The sequence below is a fragment of the Oncorhynchus mykiss genome, chromosome 6 (genome assembly GCF_057628025.1).
Source record: "Oncorhynchus mykiss isolate SJ-2025 chromosome 6, ASM5762802v1, whole genome shotgun sequence".
Classification (NCBI taxonomy): domain Eukaryota; kingdom Metazoa; phylum Chordata; class Actinopteri; order Salmoniformes; family Salmonidae; genus Oncorhynchus; species Oncorhynchus mykiss.
This window is the reverse complement of record NC_143027.1, coordinates 56,780,055-56,802,057: the sequence shown is the minus strand read 5'-3', so window position 1 is coordinate 56,802,057 and position 22,003 is coordinate 56,780,055. Positions and strand designations below refer to the sequence as shown.

Below are 22,003 nucleotides of genomic sequence, written 5' to 3'. Positions count from 1 at the left end.
ACTGAACAAAAATATAAACGGAACAAGTAAAGTGTAGATCCCATGTTTCATGAGCTGAAATAAAATACTCCAGAAATGTTCCATATGCATATAAAGCTTATTTCTCAAAATGTGTGCCCAAGTTTGTTTACATCCCTGTTAGTTGGTGTTTCTCCTTTGCCAAGATAATCCATCCACTTGACAGTTGTGGCATATCAAGAAGCTGATTAAACAGCATGATCGTTACACAGATGTACCTTGTACTGGGGACAATAAAAGGCCACTCTAAAATGTGCAGTTTTGTCTCACAGCACAATGCCACAGATTCTCAAGGGAGCATGCAATTGGCATGCAGACTGCAGGAATGTCCACCAGACCTGTTGCCAGATAATTGAATGTTAATTTCTCTACCATAAGCTACCTCCAACATTGTTTTAGAGAATTTGGCAGTACGTCCAACCGATCTCACAACCGCAGACCACGTGTACGGCGTCAACGCTGTCAACAGTGTGCCCCGTGGTGGGGATATGGTATGGGCAGGCATTAGTTACGGACAATGAACAAAATGGCATTTTATTAATGTCAATTTGAATGCACAGAGTTACCGTGATGAGATCCTGAGGCCCATTGTCGTGTCGTTTATCCGCCGCCATCACCTAATATTTCAGCATAATAATGCACGGCCCCATGTCACAAGGATCTGTACACAATTCCTGGAAGATGAAAAAGGCCCAGTTATTCAATGGCCTGAATACTCACCAGAAGTAACCCATTGAGTGTGTTTGGGATGCTCTGGATCGACGGGATCTTCCCGCCAATATCCAGCAACTTCGCACCGCCATTGAAGAGGTGTGGGACAACATTCCACAGGCCACAATCAACAGCCTGATCAACTCTATACGAAGGAGATGTTGCGCTGCATGAGGTAAATGGTGGTCACACCCGATACTGACTTGTTTTCTGATCTAAGCCCCTACATTTTTTGAAAGGTATCTGTGACTAACAGATGAATGTCTGTATTCCCAGTCATTTGAAATCCATAGATTAGGGCCTAATACATTTATTTCAATTGCTCATTTCCTTTAACTGTAACTCAGTTAAATCTTTGAAATTGTTGCATGTTGCGTTTTTATATTTTTGTTTAGTATAACATAATAACCTGTTGTTTTCCTCTTTCCCTTATATGATTGGCTCGCTAAAGGGCCCATTGCTCAAGTAATGCTACTTTGAAATTGCTGTTATTGTGCTGGAGGAATATCGAAGATTGTTTTCAAATGACACCAATTGCTGTCTACCGAATTTTTAGGGCTGTTCGTCTCCCATCGTCGTGAAATTTGCCGACACGCAGAAGGACAAAGAGCAGAAGCGCATCGCCCAGCAGCTTCAGCAGCAGATGCAGCAGCTCAACGCTGCCTCAATGTGGGGGAATCTGACCGGGCTCAACTCTCTGGGCCCACAGTATCTGGCAGTAAGTGACCACCTCCTCTTGCACCATCCCCAGCAGAGCTTTGGAAAGACCCGTGGCTTGGCTTGAAGCCCTTGTTAATGTTCCAGTTTAGAAATTGACACACTTTTTTTTGGTTCAAATTTCCCGAGGTAGTTATTCAGGACAACGCTTAGCTTGTTGTTTGTGTTTGCAAGCAAATTAAGGTTTGGGCTGCAATTAGCTACAATCGCAGGTTTGTTCTAGAAAGATGAGGGGTTACAGCTGGGACACATTAAAATGCACTGCTGTTTGGCAGACTGGTTTAGACAGTCTCTAGATCAGGGGTGTCAAACAAATTTTGCCCCGGGGGGGCGCATTCGGTCTACATAGAGGTCCGGAGGGACGCACTGAAAATGTGCTATATTTAATCGCCGTCAAAATTGAATGTAGATCCATTATAATTTCTACAGTTTTAATGTGGTTTTACTGATTTAAAAGTATATTGAGTTCGCAGTGTGGTGCCAGGTAAACAACCTCTCCCTCAATGTCGGCAAGACAAAGGAGCTGATTATGGACTACAGGAAACAGAGGGCCGAACACGCCCCCATCCACATTGACAGGGCTGTAGTGGAGAGCTTCAAGTTCCTTGGGTGTCCACATCACTAAGGAATTGTCATGGTCCACACACACCCAACACAGTCGTGAAGAAGTCACGACAACGCCTCTTCACCCTCAGGAGGCTGAAAAGATTCGGCATGGGCCCTCAAGTCCTCAAAAAGTTCTACAGCTGCACCATTGAGCATCTTGACTGCCTGCAGCACGGCTTGGTATGGCAACTGCTTGGCATCTGACCGCAAAGCTCTACAGGGATAGTGCGTACTGCCCAGTACATCACTGCGGCCGAGCTCCCTGCCATCCAGGACATTTATACTTGGCGGTGTCAGAGGAAGGCCCTAGAAATTGTCAGACTCCAGCCACCCAAGTCAGACTGTTCTCTCTGCTACAGCACGGCAAGCGGTATCGATTAGGGTTGAATGGCGGAAACCCGGTTACTGAGATTTACTGTTCAAAACCACTCCCCTTTCCTGGGAAAAATAACTGCAAGAAACCGGTAAATTATAATACATGATTTATAGAAACAGCATGACGTGAAATGGAACTGTTAAATTATATGCAATGTCTAAATCTTGCTTCTCTGCGGTATCAATCATCAAAGCTTATGTTGGGAACATACAGCCCATCTCAGTATATACATATGAGAAAGCAGTATGTTAACATTATTAAAGTGACTAGTGTTCCATTATTGAAGTGGCCAGTGATTCTATGTATATAGGGCTGCAGGGTTGAGTAACTGGGTGGTAGCTGGCTAGTGATGACTATTTAACAATTTGATGGCCTTGAGATAGAAGCTGTTTTTTAGTCTCTCGGTCCCAGCTTTGATGCACATGTACTGACCTCGCTTTTTGGATGATAGCGGGGTGAACAGGCCGTGGCTCGGGTGGTTGATGTCCTTGATGATAGTACCGATGCAAGTCTGGAACCAACAGGACCCTGAACAGCTTCTACCCCCAAGCCATAAGACTGCTAAGTAGTTTGTCCGGGTAGCTATTTGGTTAAATATTTAACTATCTGCAATGGCCCTTCTTGCCCTAACTCTTTTGAATCACATGTGCTGCTGCTACTGTTTATCATATACCCTGTTAACTAGTCACTTTATCCTTACCTATATGTACATACAGTTGAAGTTGGAAGTTTTTTTTCCACAATTCCCTGTCTTAGATCAGTTAGGTTCAACACTTTATTTTAAGAATGTGCAAAGTCAGAATAATAATAGAGAGAATGATTAATTTCAGCTTGTATTTCTTTCATCACATTCCCAGTGGGTCAGAAGTTTACATACACTCAATTAGTATTTGGTAGCATTGCCTTTAAATTGTTTAACTTGGGTCAAACGTTTTGGGTAGCCTTCCACAAGCTTCCCACAATAAGTTGGGTGAATTTTGGCCCATTCCTCCTGACAGAGCTGGTGTAACTGCGTCAGGATTGTAGGCCTCCTTGCTCGCACACGCTTTTTCAGTTCTGCCCACAAATTTTCTATAAGATTGAGGTCAGGGCTTTGTGATGGCCGCTCCAATACCTTGACTTTGTTGTCCTTAAGCCATTTTGGCACAACTATGAAAGTTCGCTTGGGGTCATTGTCCATTTGGAAGACCCATTTGTGACTAAGCTTCAACTTCCTGACTGATGTCTTGAGATGTTGCTTCGTTGCTGAGCGGCCTTTCAGGTTATGTCGATTATAGGACTCATTTTACTGTGGATATAGATACTTTTGTACCTGTTTCCTCCAGCATCTTCACAAGGTCCTTTACTGTTGTTCTGGGATTGATTTGCACATTTCGCACCAAAGTACGTTCATCTCTAGGACACAGAACATGTCTCCTTCCTGAGCGGTATGACGGCTTCATGGTCCCATGGTGTTTATACTTGCGTACTATTGTTTGTACAGATGAACGCGGTACCTTCAGGCGTTTGGAAATTGCTCCCAAGGATGAACCAGACTTGTGAAGGTCTATAATTATTTTTCTGAGGTCTTGGCTGAGTTCTTTTGATTTTCCCATGATGTCAAAAAAAGAGGCGCTGAGTTTGAAGGTAGGCCTTGAAATACATCCACAGGGACACCTCCAATTGACTCAAATGATGTCAATTAGCCTATCAGAAGCCTCTAAAGCCATGACATCATTTTCTGGAATTTTCCAAGCTGTTTAAAGGCACAGTCAACTTAGTGTATGTAAACATCTGACCCACTGGAATTGTGATACAGTGAATTATAAGTGAAATAAACCGTCTGTAAACAATTGTTGGAAAAATTACTTGTGTCATGCACAAAGTAGATGTCCTAACCGACTTTCCAAAACTATAGTTTGTTAACAAGAAATTTGTGGAGTGGCTGAAAAACAAGTTTTAATGACTCCAACCTAAGTGTACGTGAACTTCCGACTTCAACTGTATCTACCTCAATTAACTCGTACCCCTGCACATCGACTCTGTACTGGTGCACCGTGTATGTAGGCAAATTATAGTTACTCATTGTGTATTTATTCCTTGTGTTAGTTGTCTATTATTTCTCTATTTGTATCCCTGCATTTTTGGGAAGGTCCCGTAAGTAAGCATTTCACTTTTAGTCTACACCTGTTGTTTACGAAGCATGTGGCAAATAACGTGATTTGATTCCTTATTTTAATTTTTTACAAACCACCTGCGGGCCAGATTGGACCACCTCGCGGGCCAGGCCATATGTTTTGACACCCCTGCTCTAGAGCATTGACCGTACAGTGCCAACTGGAGGTTGTCAATTTGTTATAGGACTTAATTTGACATATGGTTTCCATGGATTGAACGTTGTTAGTTTGTCCTCGTAAGTATTCCCCATGACCTTAGGGAGTAGACACATTTATCTTATGCTTTTGTATAAGTTTTTGGGCCATTTCCTTAATCTGACAGGTTAGATGAAGACCCATTTTCTGCAACCAGCCAGCTCCATCCCTCCCTCCCCTCCTTGCTTATATTTGGTTTGCTGTGTTTCTTGAAGGATGTTAGATAACTGGCAACGATGCAAATATAAATCTATGTTGGATGGCCATCTAGTCTCATTTAAAGACCTGATATGTTTTCAATTGGCTTCTCTAATTCTGACCCTCCAATTATGTGGCCATTCCAATATAGACGGCAGAGCTTTCTACAATGCTGTTAGTGCTGCTCCATGGGTGTGCTGTGAATATCTTCCAACCTCTTCTTTTTCTTCACTGTCTTGCCTTCCTCTTAATTCCCATTTCATCCCACTCAGTGTTTCTCAGCGTCATGTTTTTTTCACCTCTTTTCTCTGTGATTCTTTCTCTCTTCATCACCAACATTGACACCTCTGCTCTTTCCTGTCCTTTTACGCTTCATCTGTCCTCCTGACCCACTTTACCTTTTTTCCCCCACTCTGTCTCTCCTATTTCTTTCCTGAAAGCACAGTCCTGGATGCAGTCCTGACCCTTTGTGTTCTCTGTTTTGGTGTAATGTCTAGCTTTATTTACAGCTCCTCCAGCAGTCTGCCACCTCTGGGAATACCCTCAACAACCTTCACCCCATGTCTGGTATGTCAGGTAAAAACAAAGACATTTCCTACCTCTCTTCCTTCTCCCCGCTTTCCATTCTTACACCCGCATGCTAAATGTATTTTCCTCCTCATCCAACTGCCATCAGTAATGTGCCTGGTGAAGATGTGCGTTATTGATACTGCTACGTGCATCATTCCCTGCATGCCTGAACTCCCAAGTAATCTGTTCAGTGTGGTGTGTTTGTGTCAAGCAGTGGTGAGGGAACATGTTAAAATCCTGCTTCTCATATATTAATCACATTTTGAGTTGAAACGCGCTGCCACCAGGAAACTCCAGACGTAAACACGAACACACAAACTGGTGTTTTTTTTTATCTGGTTTCTAGCAGTGTGTCTGCTGCAGTGAGTGGCTACTGATCGAATTCATCAAGGCAAAAACTGAGCTATTTAATGTTTTTCATTCCAATATGATAACCACGGGGTATGTCATGGGGCAAGCTACAATTATTCAATATTTTACAAAGCCTGCTTTAACTTCATATTTAAACTTCATCCGAGTTGGTTCAAAATGTTTACCAAAGTTAGCTCATTATCCCCTTCTTGACTTACAACAATGCAGTGATCTGTGGGGTATCTGCTTTCTGTGTGTTTTGGCCAGTGCTCTTGTTGTGTTGATTGTGTGGGCTGCTAAGTTTGTACTTTTGCCTCCCATCGCACCCATTTTCAGATTGTGTTGGAAAGGTACCCGCAACTCTCTGCTTTAAGCTTCACATGCTGTAAAACAAAAACAGTGATTGCATGATCCTAGTTTCGACTCGGTGTAGCCTATATATTGACCTAAGCGAGATCTAGGTTCCATGGCCCGTATTGAGTGCCGATTATGCATGTGTCTCAGGGCTGAATGCCATGCAGAACCTGGCTGCTCTGGCAGCGGCAGCCAGCGCCACACAGGCCACGGGCAGCAGCGCTCTCACCACCTCTAGCAGTCCCCTCAGTGTGCTCACCAGCTCAGGTACGGGTACTGGACAGCAAGCACACTCATCATGGGACACCTACAAGGGTTGGTCACACTTCTTATCTCTCACCCCCTCACCTGTATGCATCTTTAACCTCGTTCCACGGACTTGCCTCTGTAAACACTGTTGTTTCTCGTGAACTTTTCCTCCTGTTGCCTTCCCCATCCCTTGTCTCTGCGTTCATTCTGTTCCCTGGTCTGTGAATTAAGACTTTGAAGTCCTACTAGCAGAGTTTTCCGCTAGGTGATTAATTGTTTTGGGGTTGACTCATCTCCACAGCAGGATCGTCACCCACCTCCTGTAACAACAACTCAGTGAACCCCATGGCCTCTTTAGGGGCGCTGCAGTCGTTGGCCGCAGGGGCTGGAGCTGGCCTCAACATGGGCTCACTTGCAGGTTAGCAGACTCAAACATCTATTTGTATGAATTAATTTACAACAAATATATTATCTCAAATGTGAATAGTGCATGATACATATTCAAGGTATTCTAGCCCTAATCTTGTAACAGAGCTCCTGTGTCTAGGGATGGCAGCCCTGAACGGTGGTCTAGGCAGCGGCGGCATGTCGAACGGAACTGGTAGCACCATGGAAGCCCTTACCCAGGCCTACTCCGGGATCCAGCAGTACGCTGCTGCTGCCCTCCCCAGCCTCTACAACCAGAGCCTGCTCTCCCAACAGAGTGTCAGTGCTGCAGGGAGCCAGAAGGAAGGCAAGTAGGGGGATGAAGATGGGGCATAAAAGGGTTACATTTGAACATCTTGGCCATGTTCTGTTATAATCTCCACCCGGCACAGCTAGAAGAGGACTGGCCACCCCACATAGCCTGGTTCCTCTCTAGGTTTCTTCCTAGGTTTTGGCCTTTCTAGGGAGTTTTTCCTAGCCGCCGTGCTTCTACACCTGCATTGCTTGCTGTTTGGGGTTTTAAGCTGGGTTTCTGCACAGCACTTTGAGATATCAGCTGATGTACGGAGGGCTATATAAATAAATTAGATTTGTTGGAGTGGGGATGGGGAGATTTGTGTTAACTCAAATGTCTGCTCTACAGGGATCTCATGCTACGCTGTGATTGATGTTTGAATGTAGTACTAGTGCAAGGGATATTAAGAGTTTAGGTTCAATCATTTGTGATGTGACCTTCATGTGGCATATTGGTGAAAATATGTATTGTCACCTGCTGAGGGTTCTGTCTTGTTTTAAATATGCTGCTACAGCAAGCGACAGTCGGAGCACGGGTAAGAATTAATTGCAACACTCTGAAATGTTTTCACAGTACTAGTTGTTGAAAATGTCATTTTAAAATGAGCAGAAATCCGTATCAAAAGGCTCCTCGGCTAACATTTTGAAATGCTATTAATCTGTCAAAAATAAAATGGTTGCCTCTGGCTTAGTTGTATCCATTGTCATCTTGTGGTGTCAGATGTTTTAATAAATTATTTCCTGCTCTCTTAAGGCCCTGAGGGAGCCAACTTGTTCATATACCACCTCCCCCAGGAGTTTGGAGACCAGGACCTGCTCCAGATGTTCATGCCCTTTGGCAACGTTATTTCCGCTAAGGTGTTCATTGACAAGCAGACCAACCTCAGCAAGTGTTTTGGTAAGCTGGAGGATGGGGGAAACAGCACATCACTAGTAAGGCTGTGAATATAGTGTGTTCTTATTATGAAGGCAAGGATTGATTTGTATCTTGCATGTGACTTTTATCTGGATTCTCTTACAGGCTTTGTGAGTTACGACAATCCAGTCTCATCTCAGGCCGCCATTCAGTCGATGAACGGTTTCCAAATTGGTATGAAGCGACTAAAGGTGCAGCTGAAGCGATCCAAAAATGACAGCAAGCCATACTGAGCGCTTTATCTCTCAATTGGACTTGGTTAGGAAATGTTTTTTTCTGGTAAGTGGAGTGTGTGAAATAAGAAACTAAAACGCTGCTGCAAACCCCTACCCCTCTCCTCATTCTTCCCTCTCCCTTTACGCATGACAAGATGACCACTTTGCTGGGGTCAATCCTTTTTATTCTCTGTATTAACAAACGCAAGCAGAAAAAAAACAAAAAAACATGCGAAATGATACGTATATTTTGCTCAACTGAAACTGGACACTTACATTCTGTTTTGGTTTTTGAAGTAGTTTGTTTTTAAACATAATAGTATTTTTTTAAGTTAAGGTGGTCATTAGTTTTCTGTGTAAAAGTTTTAAGTCATAATGATGTTGCAGAATGACAGCCAGTTGCCAAAATATCCCCTTAATTTTTTACTCCTGCATCCACCACCACCTTATCCTGCCCCATGCCTCCTGGCCCCACTTTTAAATGAATCCCATCATAACCAAACCATCCACATTCGTAAACTGATACAGTACATTAGGACACTGAGCGTGATGCGGAGCCTTCCAGAAAACTGCCTTTTTGAAATGAGGATGGACAGACCATGCACCGGATAATGGCAAGAAAACAATAGCTGTTTGCCAACTGAAATGATCAATTATCTACATGTACGTATCTACATGTACTTCACTCCAGCAGACGAGACCTTTTCTATTTTTTATTTTGTATAAGTTGCCTGAAGTCTCTTTGTGATGCTCTACCAGGAATACAATGCATACTGTAGGCTTTTACTTATTATTTATATTTTTGTTTGTTTGTTTATTTATTCAACAACCAACAAGAAGCTTGAATTTCTTTCCTCAACATTATATTTTGGCGCAAAATATACTTTTTTACAGCTCTGAATGAATTGATTTGTAAGACGTCATCAGTATTGCCTTGGATGGTTTTGTGAGATATTTAACTTGCCAACCTCTTGATTTGTCTCAAGACAATGTCACAACGCCACTCCCTTGCTTCAGGCATGTAGTGTAGTTTATCTGAAATACTTCACCCTTTTTTTTCAATTGGATATCTGATAGAGAATATGGGGTCCTGCATCATTTAACAGATACTGTGCTGAATGTATATGAAGGGAGGTATAATTGGGTCCTACTTTTAAGTTTGAAGGAACACAGCCACTATGGTGTCATCTGGCTTAAGTCATTTTATTCCCCACCTGTCAGATGTGTAAATTTGGCCTTCTGTCTTAATGCTGCCCTTCACAGGGATTTTAAGAGTGGCAATAACTTAGTCTCTATTCTGTCACGATCTTTTAACTTCAAACGAGCATTCCGCCCCATTTAGAAACTTCACATTCAATCGATTTCAGTCCTACTTCTAACACTAAATGGAATATCACTTGGCATTTTAGGCTTGCAGCAATAGTGAGTGTTCTAGAAAAGATGTTCAAAAAAAAAGTGCAACGTCGGACCATTTTGACAGATTCATCCTAAATGATCCAACCGTCTCTACTAATTACTGATGCAAAAATAATGCTCGAAGTAGACATTCTAATTTATTTGATTATTATTTATCCTCGGTGTTAACCCAAATGTTTTGTCATTATTCGTCATCCGCAGTTTTAAGTAGTCTGCTCTACCTCCGAGCTGGTTAGATGAGACTACTCACTCAAAATACTGGCTTCCCTGCAGATTTTTATTCCCTTGTGTGTATTTATTATTGACTAAAAACGCTAGCATTTCATGATTTGGCGACGTTAAATAAATGTTTATCACTACAACAAACGCAGTAATCAGTTTCTTAGACTTCCATTATCTTATGAAGTGTTTTTATGGAAATGGAAAATAAACAATTGTCCAGATGTATATTACAAAACTATTATGCCTTTTCTATTTTTATAGGGGTTTTATACTTCTCCGGAGTGTCGGGAACTATTTATTGCCTACATTATTTCTCTGAATTTAAATGATCGTTTTCAAGAATCTTCAACAGTATTTTGTAGAATCCTAATGTGACGTTGGTTACTACATTTAAATATGTGAGGGTTAAACTACTGACCTGTGTAGCCCTATTCAAGTGTTTATTGTTAATGTGCAACAAGTGGCAATTTTGTATACAACTGTCAATGAGTAGGATTTGCCAGAGCTGCTAAAGATTTCGAAACAGTTGTCCCCTTACATTTTAAGAATAGATGTGTGCCTATTTAACTATTATTTCCATGTGCATAACAATACCAACTGAGAAAATAGGCTTAAGCAGGGTTAAGTCAAGGGTATTTGCTGCCATTAAAATAAGTCCAAAGACTGAATCTCAACTGATGGGAGCACATAGTTGTTCATAGTTGTTGTATATGAACTAAACCATCACTGTAAACTTTGCTGTACATCTCATACATTTTGTTTCGTATGAAAGGCATAATTTTGAGTAAGCGTACAGAAGACGAATCCTTAAGAATAGCAGCAGATTATGGTAGAGGTAACATGAGAAGATGCCAAACACTCACAGAAAAGCTGTTTTGTTTACAAAGTGAAACAGACTAATGTAGTCTTAAAGTTTTATAGGTTAAACTTTTTTACTAATTTGTTATATAAAATGTCTGAAGTTTGTTTGCGCTGTCTTTACTTACCCTTTCTGTATTGTATTGACAAACTGACTCTTATTTAAAAAGGTACCTCCTTGCCAGATACTGTACTTCACTGTTTTGCTGTGGATGTAAGTTGCATTGCATATGATGGAATTATGAACAGATAAAGCACAAAATCCAAAGAGAAATGTCAATTGAGATTAGTTGACAATCAGCTCTCATAGATCATTATATCAAAGCACACTTCATCTAATATTGCTGGCTCATAACCCAGGTGACTCATTACAAGCAATGAATATCATTTTTTTTAAAATTTTTACAATCAGTTAGGAAATTATAAAAGCACATTGGGACAGACGGCACTAAACCCCTTGGGAGGATTATTTTCTGATCATTTATTTATTTTCATTTTTATTTTTGACTACAGTATTAAAAATCCTCAAACGTAATACTAAGTCACAAATGTTGACTGTACAGTAGTAGGCAGTCAGTGTGGTGTCTCGTGTTGTGTCCTGTAAGTTCTCACCTCAATTCTCTGTTCGCATGTTGCTTGTGTTCCCCCTCCGTCCTCTCACCCTTTCACCTCTTCTGTCTCACATTAAATGTTCTGTGTTTAGATTGTGTATCTGGTAGTGACCTCCTCCCTTCCCCATGCAAAGATAATCATTCATGATTTTCTTTTTTCTCCCCTCCCCTTTTTCTGTTGTTGCTTTAACCTAGGTTTGTCTCCCTGTTTTGTTTTATTCTAGATATCTTCGTGCCCGTTTGTTCATCGTTTGCCTAGCATGTTGATGTGACGTCAAAAGTTCATCGTCCAGTTCGTTGTCCTCTGCACCTCTCTGACGCTTGAAATGTTCACCTTTTTGACCTTTTGGCATTTATTGGGGGGGGGGGGGTTCCGTGTTTCTCTCTCTCCCAGTAGGGTGCGCTAGAAAGACTGCCAAGAAAATCAATGTATAAAGCTACATGAGTATTGTTTTAAGCAAAAAAGAGAATCTATTTTTCTAGAACTTACTGACATAACCACTCGATTTTTCCAAATCTGTTTAATTTTGTTTTGTTAAATTTTTACCTTGATAGTAAACTCATTTCTTTTTTTCATTATGTTTTGAGCGGTCTTCCTAGCGCCCCCCAACCTACGTTTTTGTTTTGTGTCTGAAAACAACCAATCAATTTATAGAAACGACTTCTGTGTTTGGGTGTTTTTTCTCTTGTAAGTTATACACTTTTTTTTAGGATGTCTTTGGTCACATTTTGCTGAACTGGGGATGACTTTGTAATTTTGTGCTAGGCTAGTTGGCATGATGGTAAATTTTTTGGGAGTGACAACGATATACACTTGAATCACCGTTTTTGTCTTTCAGTGTGTGAAGTCATCACAGGCACATAATGTTTTAATTTCCTTTTGTGTGGAAATCATCCTTAGTCTGAATAATAAAATATACTAAATTAGCAGAATTTATTTTCTTTTCACAGTTAAATATATATTTAGCATGCACGTTTTTTGTAACTGCACTGTAATCCTCAGCAAAATGTGATTGAGTTTTGTTTATAGAAAGAAAAAAAGATGAATAAACGAGTGCCAAATGATACTGTTGGACACATTTATCTCTTACACGTTACCCACTGAAGTTATGATCTGGGCAACAAAAAGTAGGTGTTGGTTTCTTTTTCAACGTTAATGTGGTGGGTTGTACCTCGTAGGTTTTCATGTGTGTGTTTAGTCTCATTTTAGGGACCCATATTTTACATTAGGATTTGAGGTGAAGTTAGGTGTTGAAAAGATTTAGATTTTTCTGTACAAGTAGTCCCCAAACTAGGTCAAACAACAAAATCAAAGATCTCATGCATTAAAACCAGGTTATAAAGCATGTGCCCTTAAAGGTTTATTTGTAGCTACTTCAGGATTATGTTGGGTTGGGAGTGTTTTCAGTGATTTGTTTTTGTCTCATAATAAAGGCTAAACACTACCTTTTCATGCAGGTCCTGATAAACTTTGTATTTTACTCCCAGAGAGCACAGGTTTTATTAGCATACCTTGTCTTTTAATATAGATGTATTGCATTGGCACAGTCTGTAGCGTGTGAAGTGATGCTTTATCTGACCTTATGATTTTGTCTGATAACTTTTGCCGTGTTAAGTGTGTGTCGTTGTGCATTAACCTTGTCAATTTGCTTTACTTGGGCAAAATGAATCCCTTCTACTGTCATCATTTAAGTGGTCCACATCTATACAAACCATTGTCTTTGCAGTTGTTAAAACATGGCTCCATCCCTGTTGGTTAACGTCAGGGCCCTCTTCTCAAACCAGGGTTGGGTCTTAGAAATGGAACCTCTTCCCACATCATAGAACTGTCAGGTGTTCTGTACTCGGAACTACCCTTTAATTATTTTCACCGTTAAAAACCACTTCTCTGGGTTATTGATCTCCCATTGTTCAACAAAAAATGTGTTGGATGGAATCTCCTAAAATTAATTGACCTGCAGAAAAAATAGACAAATTGTAATTGGATTGACTGGGCTCATTTCATTTTAACATTGTGATAGATTTGTATTTCCAGATTTGTCAGCTGCTAGGTCTGAGTTTAAATGTGATCCTAAAAAAGAAACCTGTTGGATATTTTTAGCATTATTATTGGTACAAAGTGACTAATTTTCTATTTAAAATTTGGTTTGTACAGTTTTTGCCTTTTCTACTTGAACAAAGTTATTATATTTCACAATGTGACATTGAAATTCAAAGAAGTTCAACCATGTAGAGCTTACTTGCCACATGACCAAACCTTAGTCTGTACAGCTGTAATATTAATTGATAAAATAATGCATTTCTGTGAAGACTCCTTTAGTTGAATTCAATTAAATGGTTTTCTTTATATTTGTTTTGTTTTACAATGTTGTGATTTTGCTGTGAGGCATAGACATTGCTGAATTTATTACATGGCCAAAACAGTTGGTTTTTAAAATAATTTCATTTCGATATTGTCTTAAATGTTTTGGATTAAGGATAACACGGTCTCCACAGGCGTGAAGCTAAGTGCACACTCAATAAGCAGTCATTTTGTGAGCCAAAATTGTGATCCCTATTTGGTTGGTTGGTTGGTTTGTTTATGTACAATTAAACATTTTAAAAATTCATATTAAAATTGTCTCTGACTATTTGCCCTTTTCTCTGAAGAAAATATGAAGGCATAATGTGTTGAAATATCCGAGTCAACTAAAAAAGGTACATTTCCTGAACATATTTTTGCTTGCGTCAAAGTACATTTCATGGTAGGGGAACACAGTTTACAGATCTCTGTTGAGAGCCTGAACTGCAAGTTTAGCTAATTTCTTTACATGAGGACTCCTACTGGTGTCTTGATTTACTGCAATTTGTAAAAGCAGGAAACCTTTTCAATTTAGGCCTAGGATAGGCCCATTCTCCTGCTGGGAGTCTGACGGCCTTATGTGGCATGAGTATAGCCTCCATTATGATTACCATTGGACAAGAGAGAGGCCTGACTAGACAATTTGGGAAGCATGGGCTCTGGTGCTGAAAATGACCAGACATGTTTGTCTTTCTCACCAACCCACAAACGTTAAGGGACAGGTTGGAGCAAGCAAAACGAAGACTAGACCTGTATTTCAAAGGTTGCAGGCAGCACTGGAGTCTGCTTCTGTTAGTTATACATTTCTCTGCCAATGCATATAAAAAATTTTTAAAAAGATATCCCACAATCTTGACAAGGAAATGGTCATTCAATACAGTAATGTTAAACCCTAAATACACAATTCCCAGCCAACTCTGTGTTTTGGCAGTCCACTGTGACTTTCCTTATTTTGACCTACAGTACTGGTATTCCCCCCCTAAAAAAACGGAGCTGTTGCTTTGCCACAGAGGTGTCTACAGACGCTGTTCTGTTTGCTTTTGCCAAAGTGTTGAGGCTGGGAAAAGTCCTCATGGGAACCTTCAAAAATATAGTTTTTTAAATGTATTTATTTTGGAATAAAAAGTCTTCATCAAATCAAATATTTGTCACATGCTTTGTAAACAATAGGAGAGACTAACAGTGAAATGCTTACTTACAGGACCTTCCCAACAATGAAAGAAAAATAGAAATGGTAAACAATTAAATGATAACTTTGCTATATATACACAGCGTACCAGTACAGAGTAGATGTGCAGGGGTACAAGTTCATTGAGGTAGATATGTACATATAGGTAGAGATAAAGTACCTATAAGACTGTAACAGCAGCGTATGTGATGAGTTTAAAGAGATTAGAGCAAAAAGGGCCAGTTAGCGATTGGTTAACTATTTAGCAGTCATAGCTTGGTGGTAGAAGCTGTTCAGGTTCCTGTTGGTTCCAGACTTGGTGCATCTGTACCGTTTGCTGTGCGGTAGTAGAGAGAACAGTCTATGACTTGAGTGGCTGGCGTCTTATTAATGATATATGTTATTTTTTAGGTATGTGGCAGCATATTTCTCATTCATTCACACCTATTTCTGCCTTCCACTGCATTTATGTATTAAATACTTGTTTTGCAACAACAAAAAAGTGAAATGTTGGTTCTTAAAGCTGCAATATGTTTTTGGGCGACAGACCAAATGCACATAGAAATGTGCGTTATATATCTCATTGAAACCAGTAGCTCTGTTCTATGTGCGCTATTGAAATGCTTCCTATTCTTACAATCATTTTTTGGTATTTTTCTTTCGGTTTTGTACACCAGCTTCAAACAGCTAAAAATACAAATATTTTTGGTTATGGAAAATATATTTCACAGCGGTTTAGACCGTACAAAACATCTCCATACTACTCTTGCTTGTTTTGTCACAACATGAAATTTAGCGACTATTAGAATTTTAGCAACCAGCAAATGGCGAAGGGATTTATGTATAATGCATCTTTAATTTCCTAATAGCAATAGTTTTTTATGGAACTTATTTTACTTGACAGTTATACGGGGAATGTTATGACTGTAACGCCCACCGTTCACTGGCAATATGGCGCTGACTTTGAGGAATGGATATCTGGAGATGCTGAGAGCGTGTTGGAGATTACAAGCACATATGAAAATTATTGTTCTTAATCAAATGGGTAGGTCGTTTACCCGTATGTCCACAAATCTAAACTGGTCGAATTATTCGTGCAGTGTATTATCTCTGAAATAGAGCAAGCTAAATTTGCACATTAGCTAACCATTACATATGATAAGCTTGATGACTGTTGTGTTGAAATCAAAAGGCAAAAGGAAATCAGCAGCTGTCATTAATGCGTCTCATCTGTATAAAATTGGTCGCTTGAATGTATTGAGCATAATCTTGGTGTGTAAGTAATTTATAGCCAGTGAGTAGTTACACAACAAGCGTGTATTTCAGAGATGAATGAATAGGATCAATCTCTCTGAGGGAAATAACTAATTGAAGAGCTGTCGTTCAGGACTTCTGTGTCCTGCCCTAGCACGTCATCAAAGTTCTCAGATCATGAAATTACCATCAAGGTACAGTATATCCACTCAACTTCATAATGTAAAATTATTACTTCATACTCCATATTGATTCTAGATTACAATTCTTACTGTGTGATGTCTGATTTCAAGTTATTTAAAGAGAACACCTTCACCCACCCAAAATATGATAGAATCAAAATAACGCAATTTCGACTCATGTTCCCCAGCAGTTATGTACCACAGACGTCCTTTCCAAATAGTAATAACACTCAGAATATAAAGCACACAGACCTTCTCAAGTCTAATCTGGTCACCACATTCAGCATCAATGTGGTTTTCAATGAGGATCAGGTCCTCATTTGTCACTTTCCATTGTCGACTTGCAAAATGGACACTCAACTTCTCAATGACAGTTGCCTCTACTCTGACCAAATCACGACTACATGTGAATAGAGGAGGGGAAATGGCTGTTAGAATATGAATATGACACGAATATGACAACAACAAAAAAAGTGCAGTATATTCTATGCCTTACTGCATACATTCAAAACCCAAACATGGCCCAAAGGTCACATGCGGTTCTGGAAAAGACACAGATACCAGAAAAAAAAAAAAAAAAAAAAAATATATATATATATATATATATATATATATATATATATTTTTTTTTTTTTTACATGTTGATTGTTTTTCTTGATATTTTAGCAATGAGGTTAAAATAATATCTTAAACTGTGTAGTGTACAAATCTAAGCTAGCACAACGTTATTCCTTTATTCCCTTAATATTCCTATGAAGGGTATTTTAATTTAATTGGGAAACAATCTAAACAAGAACACTAATGTAAACGTCAAATATAATTTCCCAGGGAGAATTGTCATCATGAACAACTGTGTAAAAGCTGCAAGAGTTTTAGTGTGGGAAAGTGACACATTCCAGGGTAGCTAGTAGAAAAGGAAAGTGGGAAACCACTGTATGAATGGGTACACTACACACTTTTTAATTAAGGGATACATAGTTGGGTGATCACTGGATCATAATCATTTTTTTTTTTTAGATTCAATGAATGACCTAAATTCCTCTGTCCACACATGCCAATTACTGGTCAAGTATAATTTGATATTGTTTTCTTGGAGTAAACAGGAACATTAAATTTCTCCAGAGAGCGGAAATGACCCAGGATATCACAACAGAAAAGAGAGGCACACTTGAGGCCTTGCATTTTTCATGAATTATATGTTCAAATATTCTAAAGGATTTTCATCCTCTGAAGTAAATTCTGTGAAAGCAATATGAATAACCTGACAGTGTGTTTTTCAGAATAATGCTACATAAGTGTGGCTGCTGCAAGACTAACTATTGTCTTTTCCTTTTTCAGTTATTGTACAACCACAGACAGTGCTTCGGATCAACACAATCGAAGTTGCTCCCAGATTGACATGATGCTATATGTTTTGAATTGTAAATAAACGTCAGTGAATGTGGCACTGAAATTGAGAACACGTGCTCCGTATGAAAATATAATGGGAAAACTTATTTATACACAACATTTGGTAACTTTAAAGTTACTCTTTGTAAATTTACCTTTTTTATGTAAGCAGATGTGCTTATATTGTACATCTACAACAATCTGTCATAGGTCAATTATTTATGAATCTGTTATGAAATTGGTGAAATTCAGGCACAGTTTCTCGCCTATATGACAAATAGCCATATGATATGTTGCGGAGTTGAGAAACCTAGCTTGAAGACAGAAAAGAAGGAAAACTTGAGGTATTCCAGCCTGGTCTCATAGACTAGACATAATATAGTAAACGGAAATCTGAGACAACGTTTTCACACTTGGTCCTTTTCAGACAGTTTTTGTGAACTCAATGTGGTTTGTTTAATTTTGTTTTGTGCAGTGTGAACACTCCAAAAGAACTCAGACCCCTCAAAAGAGCCCCGAAGCGATCCGAACTGAGACCATCTCGAGAGGTGGTCTGACTTCGCTTTGCTTGAATTTTGGGTCTGGTTCCATTTTTTTAGGACATTGAACGCCAAGCTCCCCAAATTCGCTTGTCATTATTCCCGCACCACACACTAGACTACTGCAACACTGTTTTCCCTGCCATAAACCCTCACGTTGGTGTCACAAAAGAGAAGATGAGGATGTGCATGTTCGTGGGGAAAAACTGCTGTTTTTGTATATTGACTAGCGATTGTCAAGGACTTTTTTTTCTCCATAGGTGATCTATAGGCTAAGAGAGCTTCATAAGCTGTTTAATGATTTTGGAGATTGAATAATGTGAGGAGACAACATATTTAGTGAAAATCACACCATAGGGTAGGCAATCTATTCTAGCTCTTAAAAGGGCAGTAGCCCACCTTGGGTGTACAATTTTCAATGACAGCATTATTCTGTAGTTACTCTATTGCTATGTATTATGTTACCAATAAAATTTAAATTTAATTACCAATAAAATGTTAATAGTATCTTCTGATTATAATTAATGTCTCATTTTTTAACTAAATGCAATCTATTAGCTTCTAAAATGTAAGTAGTTATATCTAGCTGTCCGGGAACACATTTGGATAAAATGGCTTGTCCTGCACTTTGTAAAAACTCAGAGTGCATGTTGGAAAAAGATCTTGGTTCCTTTCTAAACATAGCAATGTGAATACAAAGAGGACTTGGCCCACAAATAGGTGACGTGAACTGGCAAAAGATTTGAGTCCTCATTGAAAGGTCGGTTGTTACTGTCTTCGGAGGGTGATTGGGCAGAGTGGACAAAAAAAAAAAATGTTGCGTGTCTGAATGTCATCACGAGCAACATTAGCATTTTAGCTAATTAGCAACTTTGCAACTACTTAGTATGTTAGGTTAAATTGTTAAGGTTAGCTAACCATACGAATTCTAATACCTAACATATAATAAATGGATAATGGACATCCACAAATGAATACATACCATACATAACTTATCATACTAATTTGAGGGCCAGGCTTTTTCTTTACTATGTTACGTCTACCCCCTGAGTCCAGGTTGCTATTCAGGAGTGTGGGTGCTGGTACAATCTCGTAGAGCTCGGGGAACGCATCGAATATGAATTGGAAACTTTTTATGGTTGCATGTTGAATTTGATGGCTAATTTAACAACATCCAATGGATAAAGAAACCATGTCCACCAATTTTGGTCTATCAAGAACTTTGAAAAGGACAGGCAGTTTGCCTTCGAGAACGGTCAGGATAGTGATATTGGGCCAAGCGGCTGTTGGCAAAACTGGTAAGCACAGAGCCACTTTAGCATAGAAACAATAATTGATGTAGAAAATATTATAGCATAGGTTATGTGTTATCATCAGATTATCCTGATTTGTGCTCTAGTTCCAGACTTGCTTCAGTTTCACACGTGTAATATCTATCAAAAGTAATTTTCATAAAACTCATATTTCATTTCGTATTTTACAGCAATGGCTGTGCGCTTTATCACTAGAAGATTCATTGGCGAGTATGACCCAACGCTCGGTAGGTATTCAGAGGGAGAGGGATTGCGTCGACTTTAATCCGATATGTCATGCCATGCGTAAAGACGCAGTGTAGCCTAGTGCATTAATAAGGATTAATAAATAATTAGAATGAATATAATATAAATATGGATCACTCTATCAAGTTTGACAAACAATTGGCATGTCTTTCTGCAGAGACCATATACAGACATGAGATGTCTATTGGTGGTGATGTGGTACACTTTGAAATACTGGACACAGCAGGGCAGGTGAGCGTGCTTGGCTTGACCTAACAGTTATGCAATCATCCTATGAAACAATCTAAATTGTTTTAACATAGAATTGTAGGCTATCTAATCATCATTGACCACTCATGTTTCTGTCCAGATTCAGAATCCCGAGTATTCATTATAATGCAACCATGGTCAGCAGTTTGAAGACCTATGTGTTACCAGTCAATTGGCCATATTATTTCCGCAAATACATTCCACTCAATCATATACACTGAGTATACAAAACATTAAGAACACCTGCTCCATGACATAGGCTGACCAGATGATTTTAAAGTCTTGAGACATGGATTGTGTATTTGTGCCAGAGGGTGAATGGGCAAGACAAAAGATTTAAGTGCCTTTGAACGGAGTATGGTAGTAGGTGCCAGGCGCGCCTGTTTGTGTCAAGAACATCAATACTGCTGGGTTTTTCATACTCAACAGTTTTGTGTGTATCAAGAATGGTGCACCATCCAAAGGACATCCAGCAAACTTGACACAACTGTGGGAAGCATCCCTGTGGAACTCTTTTAACACCTTGTAGAGTCCATACCCCAACGAGTTGAGTCTGTTCTGAGGGCAAAAGGGAGAGGGCGGGTGCAACTCTATATTAAGGAAGGTGTTCCTAATGTTTGGTGTACTCAGTGTATAGTTTTTTTATTGATATATGATTTTTGTGTTGTTGTTGCAGTTCTATATCTAAATCTACATTTATTGTAAGGAGGAAGATGCCCTGCTGATCGAAGAGAAGATAAAGTGGGGAGATGGATTTGTGATTGTGTACTCTGTAACAGACAGGTGTAGCTTTGACGAGGTCATGCGCCTCTGTTTCCTCGTCAATCACATCCACTCCTCTTCAGGCGCCCGCAAGTGCAGCCCTGAGCCTCCTCCCATAGTTATTGTGGCCAATAAGAAGGACCTTGAGTTTGACCGAATGGTGAGTACTGAGGATGGAGAAGGCCTGTCACAGGGCCTAAAACTGCCCTTCCACGAGATTTCAGTGCGTGACGGATGGGAAGAGACAGCGGCCGTCTTTAGTGTTCTTTATGGAGATGTGATCCAGCAACTTGACACTTCCCCAGCCTCATTTCGCAGGAGAGCAGTCTCCAAGCTGATGGAGAAGATCCCCAGGATCAACTCCAATCCTCCTGGCCCCTCTGGCCGCAGCTTCAGCTTCAGCTCATTCAGGGACTTCCTGCCTGACTGAGCCGGATGGGTTGGGGCTCTGAACAGCGTCTGTGATTTGGGTATTCACAGGGGGAAAGTGAAACATGTTGTTTTGGCAGCGTGCCTCTCTAGAATAGCTGTGTTAGTGCTCTATGGAAAGTGATACACTTGGACACCTGGATACCTGGATAAGAGACTTGGACACATTCGATCGGAAGATGGACCTAGCAACTACTGTAGAATGTAATTCTATAAATATTTGTGGGGATAAGATTAAAATCAAGCGTAATCAGAGTATTACAATTCTGTTTGTATTTTGATGAGACATGAACAACAAACTAAATATCAAAAACATCTAGTAATAAAATGTCAATATTTGTTGCAGTATCATGAGAATGAAATGAACATTCTGCAGATGTGCACAGAGAGTATATTTTCGAAAGTAGAAGAGGCAGGTATATTTGATCTTTCCTCAAGATCGATATTTAAGGCAGTAGAAAGCATTACCAGGTTAGATGTTTATGCTTAAGTATATTCTTTGAAAGCCACAAACTACACCTACTATCTGAGGTACTGTATATACACAAAAGATAACATGGAACTTAAAGTGGCCCCATCAAATATTCATGTTAACCATATACTCAGCACAGTTTAGGGCTTTTGAGTAAAAAGGACATTTAAAAGGATCCTATTTCTGAAACCTGATACGAG

General features: G+C 39.7%; 2 protein-coding genes and 1 long non-coding RNA gene across 52 annotated transcripts in view; all 3 read left to right on the top strand.

Annotated features, from left to right (window-relative positions):
• LOC110526187 (CUGBP Elav-like family member 1) overlaps nucleotides 1–14,076 on the top strand; it is a 53,168-nt gene extending 39,092 nt beyond the window's left edge. For 2 of the 50 annotated variants that reach the window (XM_090238335.1, XM_090238333.1), the window contains exons 9-16: nucleotides 1,286–1,447; nucleotides 5,487–5,553; nucleotides 6,403–6,519; nucleotides 6,806–6,919; nucleotides 7,049–7,234; nucleotides 7,976–8,119; nucleotides 8,243–8,416; nucleotides 11,684–14,076. In XM_090238335.1, the coding sequence (XP_090094461.1) occupies nucleotides 1,286–1,447; nucleotides 5,487–5,553; nucleotides 6,403–6,519; nucleotides 6,806–6,919; nucleotides 7,049–7,234; nucleotides 7,976–8,119; nucleotides 8,243–8,370 (918 nt within the window). In that variant the 3' untranslated portion in view covers nucleotides 8,371–8,416; nucleotides 11,684–14,076. Of the gene's footprint in view, nucleotides 1–49; nucleotides 1,448–5,474; nucleotides 5,554–6,402; nucleotides 6,568–6,802; nucleotides 6,920–7,033; nucleotides 7,235–7,975; nucleotides 8,120–8,242; nucleotides 10,226–11,683 lie in introns of those variants that run through there. The other 48 variants (XM_090238327.1, XM_090238325.1, XM_090238318.1 and 45 more) reach the window with 38 other exon arrangements.
• A 1,823-nt stretch (nucleotides 14,077–15,899) lies between these two features.
• Nucleotides 15,900–18,836, top strand: LOC149982933 (uncharacterized). The gene is made up of 3 exons (XR_016496770.1): nucleotides 15,900–16,013; nucleotides 16,295–16,416; nucleotides 17,743–18,836. It is a non-coding gene; the product is annotated as an uncharacterized LOC149982933 (long non-coding RNA).
• A 547-nt stretch (nucleotides 18,837–19,383) lies between these two features.
• Nucleotides 19,384–21,586, top strand: LOC110526186 (ras-related and estrogen-regulated growth inhibitor). Its single transcript, XM_021606902.3, has 4 exons — nucleotides 19,384–19,630; nucleotides 19,816–19,872; nucleotides 20,049–20,122; nucleotides 20,847–21,586. Exons 1-4 carry the CDS (start codon nucleotides 19,510–19,512, stop codon nucleotides 21,330–21,332), a joined length of 738 nt encoding a protein of 245 aa, XP_021462577.1. The 5' UTR covers nucleotides 19,384–19,509; the 3' UTR covers nucleotides 21,333–21,586.
• The last annotated feature ends 417 nt before the right edge of the window (nucleotides 21,587–22,003 follow it).